This window comes from Giraffa tippelskirchi, chromosome 11 (assembly GCF_054371585.1).
Source record: "Giraffa tippelskirchi isolate mGirTip1 chromosome 11, T2T-mGirTip1v1.2.pri, whole genome shotgun sequence".
NCBI lineage: Eukaryota > Metazoa > Chordata > Mammalia > Artiodactyla > Giraffidae > Giraffa > Giraffa tippelskirchi.
In genome coordinates, this window is record NC_137285.1 from 133,912,720 (window position 1) to 133,925,793 (window position 13,074).

Sequence of the window (13,074 nt, forward strand, 5' to 3'; positions counted from 1 at the left end):
ACACCACATTAACAAATTGAAAGAAAAAAAACATATGGTTATCTCAATAGATGCAGAAGAAGCCTTTGACAAAATTCAGCATCCATTTATGATAAAAATCCTCCAGAAAGCAGGAATAGAAGGAACATACCTCAACATAATAAAAGCTATATATGACAAACCCACAGCAAACATTATCCTCAATGGTGAAAAATTGAAAGCATTTCCCCTAAAGTCAGGAACAAGGCAAGGATGCCCACTTTCACCACTACTATTCAACATAGTTTTGGAAGTTTTGGCCACAGCAATCAGAGCTGAAAAAGAAATAAAAGGAATACAGATAGGAAAAGAAGAAGTAAAACTCTCACTATTTGCAGATGACATGATCCTCTACATAGAAAACCCTAAAGACTCTACTAGAAAATTACTAGAGTTAATCAATGAATATAGTAAAGTTGCAGGATATAAAATTAACACACAGAAATCCCTTGCATTCCTATACTCCAATAATGAGAAAACAGAAAGAGAAATTAAGGAAACAATACCATTCACCATTGCAACAAAAAGAATAAAATACTTAGGAATATATCTACCTAAAGAAACAAAAGACTTATATATAGAAAACTATAAAACACTGATGAAAGAAATCAAAGAGGATACAAACAGATGGAGAAATATACCGTGTTCATGGGTTGGAAGAATTAATATAGTGAAAATGAGTATACTACCCAAAGCAATCTATAGAGTCAATGCAATCCCTATCAAGCTACCAATGGTATTTTTCACAGAACTAGAACAAATCATCTCACAATTTGTATGGAAATATAAGAAACCTCGAATAGCCAAAGCAATCTTGAGGAAGAAGAATGGAACTGGAGGAATCAACCTGCCTGACTTCAGGCTCTACTACAAAGCCACAGTCATCAAGACAGTATGGTACTGGCACAAAGATAGAAATATAGATCAATGGAACAAAATAGAAAGCCCAGAGATAAACCCACGCACATATGGACACCTTATCTTCAACAAAGGAGGCAAGAATATACAATGGAGAAAAGACAATCTCTTTAACAAGTGGTGCTGGGAAAACTGGTCAACCACTTGTAAAAGAATGAAACTAGAACACTTCCTAACACTGTACACAAAAATAAACTCAAAATGGATTAAAGATCTAAACGTAAGACCAAAAACTTTAAAACTCCTAGAGGAAAACATAGGCAAAACACTCTCCGACATAAATCACAGCAGGATCCTCCATGACCCACCTCCCAGAATATTGGAAATAAAAGCAAAAATAAACAAATGGGACCTAATTAAAATTAAAAGCTTTTGCACAACAAAGGAAACTATAAGCAAGGTGAAAAGACAGCCTTCAGAATGGGAGAAAATAATAGCAAACGAAGCAACAGACAAACAATTAATATCAAAAATATACAAGCAACTTCTGCAGCTGAATTCCAGAAAAATAAACGACCCAATCAAAAAATGGGCCAAAGAACTAAACAGACATTTCTCCAAAGAAGACATACAGATGGCTAACAAACACATGAAAAGATGCTCAACATCACTCATTATTAGAGAAATGCAAATCAAAACCACAATGAGGTATCGTTTCACACCAGTCAGAATGGCTGCTATCCAAAAGTCTACAAGCAATAAATGCTGGAGAGGGTGTGGAGAAAAGGGAACCCTCTTACACTGTTGGTGGGAATGCAAACTAGTACAGCCACTATGGAGAACAGTGTGGAGATTCCTTAAAAAACTGGGAATAGAACTGCCATATGACCCAGCAATCCCACTGCTGGGCATACACACCGAAGAAACCAGAATTGAAAGAGACGCGTGTACCCCAATGTTCATCGCAGCACTGTTTACAATAGCCAGGACATGGAAGCAACCTAGATGTCCATCAGCAGACGAATGGATAAGGAAGCTGTGGTACATATACACAATGGAATATTACTCAGCCATTAAAAAAAATACATTTGAATCGGTTCTACTGAGATGGATGAAACTGGACCCCATTATGCAGAGTGAAGTAAGCCAGAAAGAAAAACAACAATACAGTATACTAATGCATATATATGGAATTTGAAAGATGGTAACGATAACCCTATATGCGAGACAGAATAAGAGACACAGATGCATAGAACAATTTTATGGACTCTGAGGGAGAAGGTGAGGGTGGGACGTTCTGGGAGAATAGCACTGAAACATGTATATTATCATATGTGAAACAGAACACCATTCCATGTTCGATGCATGAGACAAAGGCTCAGGGCCGGGGCAATGGGATGACCCAGAGGGATGGGATGGGGAGGGAGGTGGGTGGGGGGTTCAGGAAGGGGAACACATGTAAACCCATGGCTGATTCATGTCAATGTATGGCAAAAACTATTACAATATTGTAAAGTAATTAGCCCCCAACTAAAATAAATAAATTTATTAAAAAAAAAAAAAAGAGTTAACGGTGGCTTAAAATAGCAAACATTTACTATCTCATCTTTTAGATTGATCAGGAATTTAGGAATGGCTTGGCTTGATGGTTCCGACCCAGGTCTCTCATGAGGGCCTAGTCAAGCTATCATCTGAAATTTGGGGCTGGAAGTTCTGCCTCTAGAAGGCTCACTTACATGGGTAACAGTTGTGTTGGCTGTGGGCTGGAATTTCTGCCTCTAGAAGGCTCACTTACATGGGTAACAGTTGTGCTGGCTGTTGGCTGGAGTGCCCAGTTCTCTTTTATGTGGCCTTTTATACTCCAGGGCGTCTCCACTATGTAGGCTCTCTGGCAGGATAGCTGAGACTTCTTTACATGTCTCAGAGAGAAAGAGACTGAGAGACAGAGACAGACTGAGAGTGTCTCACTGTCTCATTCACCCAAGACAGAAATCACAGTCTTCTTATAACCTAATCTCAGAAGTAACACTGCATAACTTCTGCTATAGTCTATTAACTAGAAGAAAGTTACTAAATCCAACTCAAAATACATGGAGGGTATTACAACAGAACATGAATACCAGGAAGTGGAAATCACTTGGTGCCCCTCCTCAGTATATACCTTCCAAAAATTAAAACTAGAGATTCAAACAGCTAGTTGAATGCCAATGTTCAAAACAGCACAACAGCCAAAAGGTAAAAGCCCAAGTGTCCATCAACAGAAAAATGGATACACAAAATGTGGTATATTCATACAATGGAATACTATTCCACTATAAAAAGGAATGAAGTGCTACAACATGCATGAACTCTGAAAACATCACCTACATAAAATAAACCAAACAGAACAAATATTGTATAATTCCACTTATATAAAATATATGACAAATTCAGTGTCAGAAAGTAGATGACAAGCTACCAGGACCTGTGGAGAGGGGGAAATCAGAAGTTATTGATTAATGGTTACACAGTTTCTGTCTGGGATGATGAAATTTTGGAAATAGACAGTGGTGATGACTATATAACATTGTAGCTGTAATTAATGCCATTGAGTTATAATTGTAATTTTAAACTTAACACTTTAAAATGGCAAATTTTATGTTATATATTTTACCACAATAAAATAAATTTCTAAATAAAAATGGTCTACAGAACATCAGAGAAAGTATGATTTTATTTCAGTTTTTAAAAAGTACATGTATATGAATGTCTATTTGTTTCTATACAAACTGATGTATAGGAAAACTCTGGAAGTCATATACCATAATTTTAATAATCACTATTTCTGGGTGGTTGGGGTTATGCATGATCTTCACTTTTTTATTTTAAAGTGTCTATACTGTCTGCTAAGCTGCTACTGCTGCTAAGTCGCTTCAGTCGTGTCCAACTCTGTGCGACCCCATAGACGGCAGCTCACCAGGCTCTGCCGTCCCTGGGATTCTCCAGGCAAGAATACTGGACTGGGTTGCCATTTCCTTCTCCAGTGCATGAAAGGGAAAAGTGAAAGTGAAGTCGCTCAGTGATGTCCGACTCTTAGCGACCCCATGGACTGTAGCCTACCAGGCTCCTCCGTCCATGGCATTTTCTAGGCAAGAGTACTGGAATGGGGTGCCATTGCCTTCTCCGTCTATACTGTGTACATTTCTTAAAAACATGATTTATAGTCTGATTAAATAAAATATTTTCAATTTGAAAGTGAATGAATGCTGATCAACTTTTTATGAAGGAAGTCTATATTAATTTTATAATCAATCAGATGTTGTAGGAATTACTTGCCACTTACAACTCTCAAGCTATATTACATTTATGAATATTAAAACAGCAATAAATATCTCCTGCCTGGACTACTTCAGTATTCTCCAAGCTGGAACCTGTGCCCTTAGTTTTGTCTCACTGTCTAACCATATTATCACCAAAATGATAATTTTAAAAAAGTAATCTAATCAGTGTACTCCCTTGTTTAAAAGCCCCCAAATGACATGGTCAAGAACAAAGTTCCACGAACAGTCTACACAGCCATTTATGGTCTGTCTTCTGCCTATCTTTTCAACCTCTTCTCCTGATACTTACTGCACTGCTAGCAACCTCTATAGCAGCCTCACTAACAGACATCTAGTTTACATACTGAATTACGATATTTCACATTTCTGATTCTTTGCTCATGCTATTTCATCTATTTTAAATCTCTATCTGGAAATTCTTCATTATTTTTAACAACTCGGCTCAAAATTCTCTTGCCATGTAAGATCTACTCCTTACACACAAGTAAGGTGAAAAAAAATACATGATGCAAACACTAATCATAAAAGATGGAGTAGCTCACTAATATCAGACAAAATAATATTACTAGGATAAGGATGGAGGTTTTAAATAATAAAAAGGTCAATCAAGAAGTAATAATAATTATAACTGTGTATACATCTAATAACAGGGCTCAAACACACATGAACAAAAACTGACAGAACTAAAAAGAGAAATATAAATTCACAATTATAATTAATGATTTCTCACTGATAAATCATAATCAGTTGATAGAACAACTACACAAAAAATCAGTAAGGATAAAGAAGATTTGAACAACATTATCAACCAAACTGACCTGACATTTATAAAACATTCCACCAACCAACAACAGACTATACATTCTTTTCAAGAATATACAAAGTATTTGCCAAGATAGACAACATACTTGGCCAAAAAACAAGTCTTGATATAGTAAAAAGGATAAAAGTCTTACTTAAATTGGAAATCATTAACAGAAAGATACTTGGAAAATTCTTAAATATTTGGAAATTAAACAGCAAGGTTATTGGTCAAACTCATATTCATGGGTCAAAGAACTCACAAGAGAAATTTTAAAATACGTTCAACTGCGTAAGAATGAAAACACTATACATCAGAATTTGTAGAGTGAAGCTAAAGCAGTACTTAGAGGAAAATTAATAGCTTTAAATGTTTATATTAGAGAAGAAGAAAGGCCAATAACCAATAAATTGACAACTCAGATGAAAAGGACAAGTTCCTTGAAAGAGAAAAATTAGCAAAATGGACAGTGTTGGAGGTCTCCAAGTTCACCCCGAGGTTTGGTGATTTGATATAAGGACTCACAGAACTCAATATACAGTTGTACTCCTAAGATTTATAACAGCAAAGGATATAAAGCAAAATCAGCAAAGGGAAAAGGCACAAGAGATGAAGTCTGGAAGAAACCAGGTACAAACTTCTTTCAAGAGTCCTCTCCTATAGCATATAGATATAATCTGAATTTGAAATCAGCTGATTTGTATCTCCTGTTGGTGTCATTTACTCTCTTTCTCTTCACTCTCACATGAATTTTGGAACTAGGTTCTGTAAGTTCTTCCTCACATAAAAGGTTACATAATGATGACAGGATGAGATGGTTGGATGGCATCACCAACTCAATGGACATGAGTTTAAGAAAGCTCTAGGAGTTGGCGATAGACAGGGAAGCCTGGCGTGCTGCAGTCCATGGAGTCACAAAGAGTTGGACACGACTGAGTGACTGAACTGAACTGAATAAATTCAATCAATTTCCAAAAAATAAAAAGAGTCTTCTCCTAGTAGAATCACATAGGACATGCTTAATTCCTGCAGCAATAATTGTGACCACAAATGTGAACTCTTGTCTACCAGGAAGCTCATTAGAGACTTGGTGCTCAAAGCTTAATTGGCTGCTGGTCACTCTCTGCCTTGCATGTACCAAACTACTGACTTCCAGAAAGAAAGCAGTAAACTACTTAGTAGTTTAAGCACCGTGAACCACTCCCATCTATTAGGAAATGGTGGTAACCCTCCCTAAATCCAATTTCCAGTTAACAGTCAACAGCCAAACTGACAAGCAGGTCTTCTAGAGGCCTTTTGCAAACCTGCTATGTCAATTGTTTTCTGCACCCTGGCATATAAAGAAACTGAAAATCTGAATAATCTGATAATTTCAAAGCTTAATTTGTTTGTAAAAACATTCCCACAAAGAAAAAGGCTAGATAGTTTCACTAATGAATTGTATCTAATATTTAGTAAACAGCAGCAGTTCAACACAGTACACTTTAAGAAGAAACGAACACATTCCAATTCAATTTATGTGGCTAGTGTTCAGTTCAGTTCAGTTGCTCAGTTGTGTCTGACTTTTTGAGACCTCACGAACTGCAGCACGCCAGGCCTCCCTGTCCATCACCAACTCCTGGAGTTTACTCAAACTCATGTCCATTGAGTCAGTGATGCCATCCAACCATCTCATCCTCTGTCGCCCCCTCCTCCTCCTGCCCTCAATGTTTCCCAGCACGAGGGTCTTTTCAAATGAGTCACCTCTTCACATAAGGTGGCCAAGGTACTGGAGTTTCAGCTTCAACATCAGTCCTTCCAATGAACACCCAGGACTGATCTCCTTTAGGATGGACTGGTTGGATCTCCTTGCAGTCCAAGGGACTCTCAAGAGTCTTCTCCAACACCACAGTTCAAAAGCATCAATTCTTCTGCACTCAGCTTTCTTCATAGTCCAACTCTCATATCCATACATGACCACTGGAAAAACCATAGCCTTGACTAGATGGACCTTTGTTGGCAAAGTAATGTCTCTGCTTTTTAATATGCTATCTAGGTTGGTCATAACTTTTCTGCCAATGAGTAAGTGTCTTTTAATTTCATGGCTGTAGTCACAAACTGCAGTGATTTTGGAGCCTAAAAAAATAAAGTCTGACACCGTTTCCACTGTTTCCCCATCTATTTGCCATGAAGTGATGGGACCAGATACCATGATCTTAGTTTTCTGAATGTTGAGCTTTAAGCCAACTTTTTCACTCTCCTCTTTCACTTTCATCAAGAGGCTCTTTAGCTCTTCTTCATTTTCTGCCATAAGGGTGGTGTCATCTGTGTATCTGAGGTTATTGATATTTCTCCCAGCAATCTTGATTCCAGCTTGTGCTTCATCCAGCCCAGCGTTTCTCTTGATGTACTCTGCATATAAGTTAAATAAGCAGGGTGACAATATACAGCCTTGACATACTCCTTTTTGGTCTATTTGGTCTGTTGTTCCATGTCCAGTTCTAACTGTTGCTTCCTGATCTGCATACAGGTTTCTCAGGAGGCAGGTCAGGTGGTCTGGTATTCCCATTTCTTTCAGAATTTTCCACAGTTTGTTGTGATCCACACAATCAAAGGCTTTGGCATAGTCAATAAAGCAGAAATAGATGTTTTTCTGGAACTCTCTTGCTTTTTTGATGATCCAGCGGATGTTAGCAATTTGATCTCTGGTTCTTCTGCCTTTTCTAAATAGAGCTTGAACATCTGGAAGTTCACGGTTCACATATTGCTGAAGCCTGGCTTGGAGAATTTTGAGCATTACTTTACTAGCGTGTGAGATGAGTGCAATTGTGCGGTAGTTCGAGCATTCTTTGGCATTGCCTTTCTTTGGGATTGGAATGAAAACTGACCTTTTCCAGTCCTGGCCACTGCTGAGTTTTCCAAATTTGCTGGCATATTGAGTGCAGCACTTTCACAGCATCATCTTTCAGGATTTGAAATAGCTCAACTGGAATTCCATCACCTCCACTACTTGGTTCATAGTGATGCTTCCTAAGGCCCACTTGACTTCACATTCCAGGATGCCTGGCTTCAGGTGAGTGATCACACCATCGTGATTATCTGGGTCATGAAGATCTTTTTTGTACAGTTCTTTGTATTCCTGCCACCTCTTCTTAATATCTTCGGCTTCTGTTAAGTCCATACCATTGCTGTCCTTTATTGAGCCCATTTTTGCATGAAATGTTCCCTTGGTATCTCTAATTTTCTTGAAGAGATCTCTAGTCTTTCCCATTCTATTGTTTTCCTCTATTTCTTTGCACTGATCACTGAGGAAGGTTTTCTTAACTCTCCTTGCTATTCTTTGGAACTCTGCATTCAAATGGGTATATCTTTCCTTTTCTCCTTTGCTTTTCACTTCTCTTCTTTTCACAGCTATTTGTCAGGCCTCCTCAGCTGGCCATTTTGGTTTTTTGCATTTCTTTTTCTTGGGGATGGTCTTGATCCCTATCTCCTGTACTATGTCACGAACCTCCATCCATAGTTCATCAGGCACTCTATCAGATCTAGTCCCTTAAATCTATTTGTCACCTCCACTGTATAATCATAAGGGATTTGATTTAGGTCTTACCTGAATGGTCTAGTGGTTTTCCCCACTTTCTTCAATTTAAGTCTGAATTTGGCAATGAGCAGTTCATGATCTGAGCCACTGTCAGCTCCTGGTCTTGTTTTTGCTGACTGTATAGAGCTTCTTCATCTTTGGCTGCAAAGAATATAATCAATCTGATTTCGATATTGACCATCTGGTGATGTCCATGTGTAGAGTCTTCTCTTGTGTTGTTGGAAGAGGGTGTTTGCTATGACCAGTGTGTTCTCTTGGCAAAACTCTATTAGCCTTTGCCCTGCTTCATTCTGTACTCCATGGCCAAATTTGCCTGTTACTCCAGGTGTTTCTTGACTTCCTACTTTGGCATTTCAGTCCCCTATAATGAAAAGGACATTTTTTGGGGGTGTTAGTTCTAGAAGGTCTTGTAGGTCTTCATAGAACCGTTCAACTTCAGCTTCTTCAGCATTACTGGTCGGGGCATAGACCTGGACTGTGATATTGAATGGTTTGCCTTGGAAACTAACAGAAATCATTCTGTCGTTTTTGAGATTGCATCCAAGTGCTGCATTCCGGACTCTTTTGTTGACTATGATGGCTACTCCATTTCTTTTAAGGGATTCTTGCCCACAGTAGTAGATATAACGGTCATCTGAGTTAAATTCACCCATTCCAGTCCATTTTAGTTCGCTGATTCCTAAAATCACTTGACATTCACTCTTGCCATTTCCTGTTTGACCACTTCCAATTTGCCTTGATTCACGGACCTAACATTCCAGCTTCCTATGCAATATTGCTCTTTACAGCATCGGACTTTGCTTCCATCACCAGTCACATCCACAACTGGGTGGTGGTGTTCTTTGGCTCCATCTCTTCATTCTTTGTGGAGTTATTTCTCCACTGATCTCTAGTAGCATATTGGGCACCTACTGACCTGGGGAGTTCATCTTTCAGTGTCCTATCTTTTTGCCTTTTCATACTGTTCATGGTGTTCTCAAGGCAAGAATGCTGAAGTGGTTTGCCATTCCCTTCTCCAGTGGACCACATTTTTGTCAGAACTCTCCACCATGACCCGTCCATCTTGGGTGGCCCTACACGGCATGGCTCATAGTTTCATTTAGTTAGACAAGGCTGTGGTCCATGTGATTAGATTGTTTAGTTTTCTGTGATTGTGGTTTTCATTCTGTCTGCCCTCTGATGGAGAAGGATATGAGGCTTATGGAAGCTTCCTGATGGGAGAGAATGACTGAGGGAGAAACTGGGTCTTTTCTGATGGGAGGGGCCGTGCTCAGTAAATGTTTAATCCAATTTTCTGTTGATGGGTGGAATTGTTGTTCCCTCCCTGCTATTTACCTGGGGCCATACTGTGGTGGAGGTAATGAAGACAGTGGTGACCTCCTTCAAAAGATCCCATGCATGTACTGTTACACTCAGTGCCACCAACCCTGCAGTAACCCTGCTGCAGGGTTGGTGGCTACTATTACCCTGATAGAAAAACTAGACCAAAAGCATGAAAAGAAAACATGAACAAAAACTACCGATCAATATTCCTCATCAATTCAAAACCCCTAACATAGCATTAGCAAATCAAATCTAGCCATATATTAAAAGGACAATAGATATCTCAGGAATGCAAGGTATATTTGAAAATCAATCAATGTAATTAATTGTTAATGTTGACACATTAACAGAATAAAGAAAACAGAATGATCTTATCAACAGATACAGAAAAAGCATTTGACAAATTTAATACCCATTCAGTGATAAAAACTCAGCAAACTAGGAACAGATGGAAATTTCAATCTGATAAAGAGCACATATAAAAAAAATCTATGACTAATACTGGGTCAGGAAAATCTGCTGGAGAAGTGATAGGCTACCCATTCCAGAATTCTTGGGCTTCCCTTGTGGCTCAGCTGGTAAAGAATCTGCTTGCAATGCTGGAGACCTGGGTTCGATCCCTGGGTTTGGAAAATACCCTGGAGAAGGGAAACGCTACCCACTCCAGTTTTCTGGCCTGGAAAATTCCATGGACTATATAGTCCATGGGGTCGCAAAGAGTCAGAGGTCGCAGAGTCAAACATGACTGAGCGACTGTCACTTTCACTTTCAATATAATATGAAATGATCAAATATAACATGAAATGATGAATGATATCTAAGATGAAAAGTTAAGCAATCATGTCCACTCTTAAAACTTTATTTAACACTGTACTGAAGAGTCCTAGCTAGTGTACTGCAATAAGTTGAGGAAAAAATAAAACGCATAGAGAAGAAAAAGATGTAAAATTCATCTGCTTTAAATTCTGACAACATATTATGTACTGAGAAAACTCCAAAGTTCAACCAAGAAAAACATACTACAATAATAAATTAATTAAAATCGTAAAAGAATACGAAGTCAATTTTAACTCTATGTAATAGCAAGAAACAATTAGAAAAATTCATATTAAAAATACTGGTTATACTAAGAGCCCCAAACATGAAATATTCAGGGGTAAATTTAACAAAGTACTTGCAAGACCTATACAATGAAAACTACAAAACATTTCTGAGTGGTATTAAAGAAAATCTAAATAAATGCAAAGATATACCATGTCATGAATTGTATGTTAAGATGTAAATTCTTTGCAAATTAATCTATATATTCAACACAAGCCAAATTCAAATACCATAGACTTTTTCTTTTAGAAACTGATAAACTGATTCTAAAAGTTATATGTAAATGCAAAGGACTCACAATAGCCAAAACAATTTTGGAAAAGAACAACAAAATTGAAGGATTTATACTACCACATTTTAAGACTTTTTATAATGCTACATTAATAAAGCAAGTGTTAAATTGTCTATCCACAAATGTATATGCTGAAATTGAAGATTCATGTCCAAGAAATGATTCTTAATCCTTATGTCATATTGTATAAAAAATTAATTTAAAATGTACTACAGACTATATGCTTACACTCATTTTTAAAAGTTGAGAAAGTGAAAATATAAAGCATGGAGAAAATCATCAGTGATGGTCCTAATTTCTTTTAAGAGCTTATACCCCACATACTTGAATTTTACCTCAAACTTCTTGTCTTCTTCAAACTTTTTCTGATTACATAATTCATCATAATCTTCTTGTAACTTAGTATGAGTTTCTTTAAGTGATGATAACTCATTTTTAATCTCATTAATTTCTCCATTAAGTTCTTCAACCTAGTATGTAACATTTAACCAAAATGAGCATGTATATAAATTAGTTGTAGATAAAAATACTTCATTAACACAAGTGTTTAGAAATTGTAAACAATGAAAACATTCCCAAAGTAATTACTAATATTAACTGCTACCATTTATTGAATTGTGCTGAGTACTTAATAAACATAATTTCATACTCTTAAAAATCCTATTTTCAGCCTCCAATTTACAGGTGAGAAATGTGAGGCTCATAGACGTTCAGTAACTTGCCCAAGATCAGGTAGATATAAAGTGATAGTCAAGATTCAAGTGCAAGGCTAAGCCTAGGAGCTGTGCTCTTAAGTACTACATTAAATCACTCCTTGTTACAAATGAAAAATTAATTAACTTTTATTCATAAAAATTCTATAAAGGTTACCATTTCATTGCTTTCTTAAAGTTTTATTTTCTTGTTGCAAATTAGATACACAGATTTCAACTCAACTAGATGAAGAATACTGAGTACTAAGTACTACAGTTAGAAACTGACATTTCAGCCTAATACTTATATCTACACACTAGTCTTCTACTGGCTATAAATTTTATAATCTTTTTCTTGGTAGGATTCTCCTTCATAGGAACCTCAAATGTGAGACAAAATAAGTTCCAGGAAAAAGAAAAATACCATTTTGTCATAAAATATTACAAAAGTTTTTCTTGAACAATTTTAAACTACCAAAAATTCTACTAATGCATGTGATTTTCCTTGTAGGGGTTAACAGACATGAGCTCACCAACTACTTTCCCTTCGCCTTACCTATTTTAACCATCTTTTTACCTATCTCTGCAAGGATCTTCTTCTCCAGGGCTCAACTCTTCATGTGTTCTCTACCCTGTCCTCTCTTATCTCCCTTAGAAACTAACTCAAGCAAAGATCTCTTCTCGCCTAGATATTCTCAATTTTCCCCACTATACTAGCATGTTTTCAGCCCACAAATATGCTCTTGTCATGACTGCAACTTTTTTCTTCTTGACTCAATTACTCTCTCTCACTTCTTAAAGTTCACTCTTGCTACTTTCCAATTCTAACCTCTCTCCACTCCTTAAGGGATTCCCTGGTAGCTCAGACAGTAAAGCATCTGCCCACAATGTGGGAGACCCGGGTTCGATCCCTGGGTCAGGAAGATCCCCTGGAGAAGGAAATGGCAACCCACTCCAGTACTCTTGCCTAGAAAATTCTATGGATGGAGGAGCCTTGTGGGCTGCAGTCCATGTGGTCACAGCGTCAGACACAACTGAGCCACACCACTTTCCTTCTTTACTTTCACTCCTTAACAACCAGACTTCTGCCC

General features: G+C 37.5%; 1 protein-coding gene and 1 long non-coding RNA gene across 28 annotated transcripts in view; one reads left to right on the forward strand and one right to left on the reverse strand.

The window, feature by feature from the left end:
- The window catches only part of CCDC73 (coiled-coil domain containing 73), a 144,219-nt gene that overhangs the window by 18,368 nt on the left and 112,777 nt on the right, over positions 1-13,074 (reverse strand). For all 27 annotated transcript variants that reach the window (XM_081543732.1, XM_081543729.1, XM_081543724.1 and 24 more), the window contains one exon: positions 11,627-11,761. In XM_081543732.1, coding sequence (XP_081399858.1) covers positions 11,627-11,761 — 135 coding nt within the window. The remainder of the gene's footprint in view (positions 1-11,626; positions 11,762-13,074) is intronic.
- Positions 1-13,074, forward strand: part of LOC145526918 (uncharacterized) — a 29,330-nt gene that overhangs the window by 6,357 nt on the left and 9,899 nt on the right. The gene's annotated exons all lie outside the window — the stretch shown is intronic.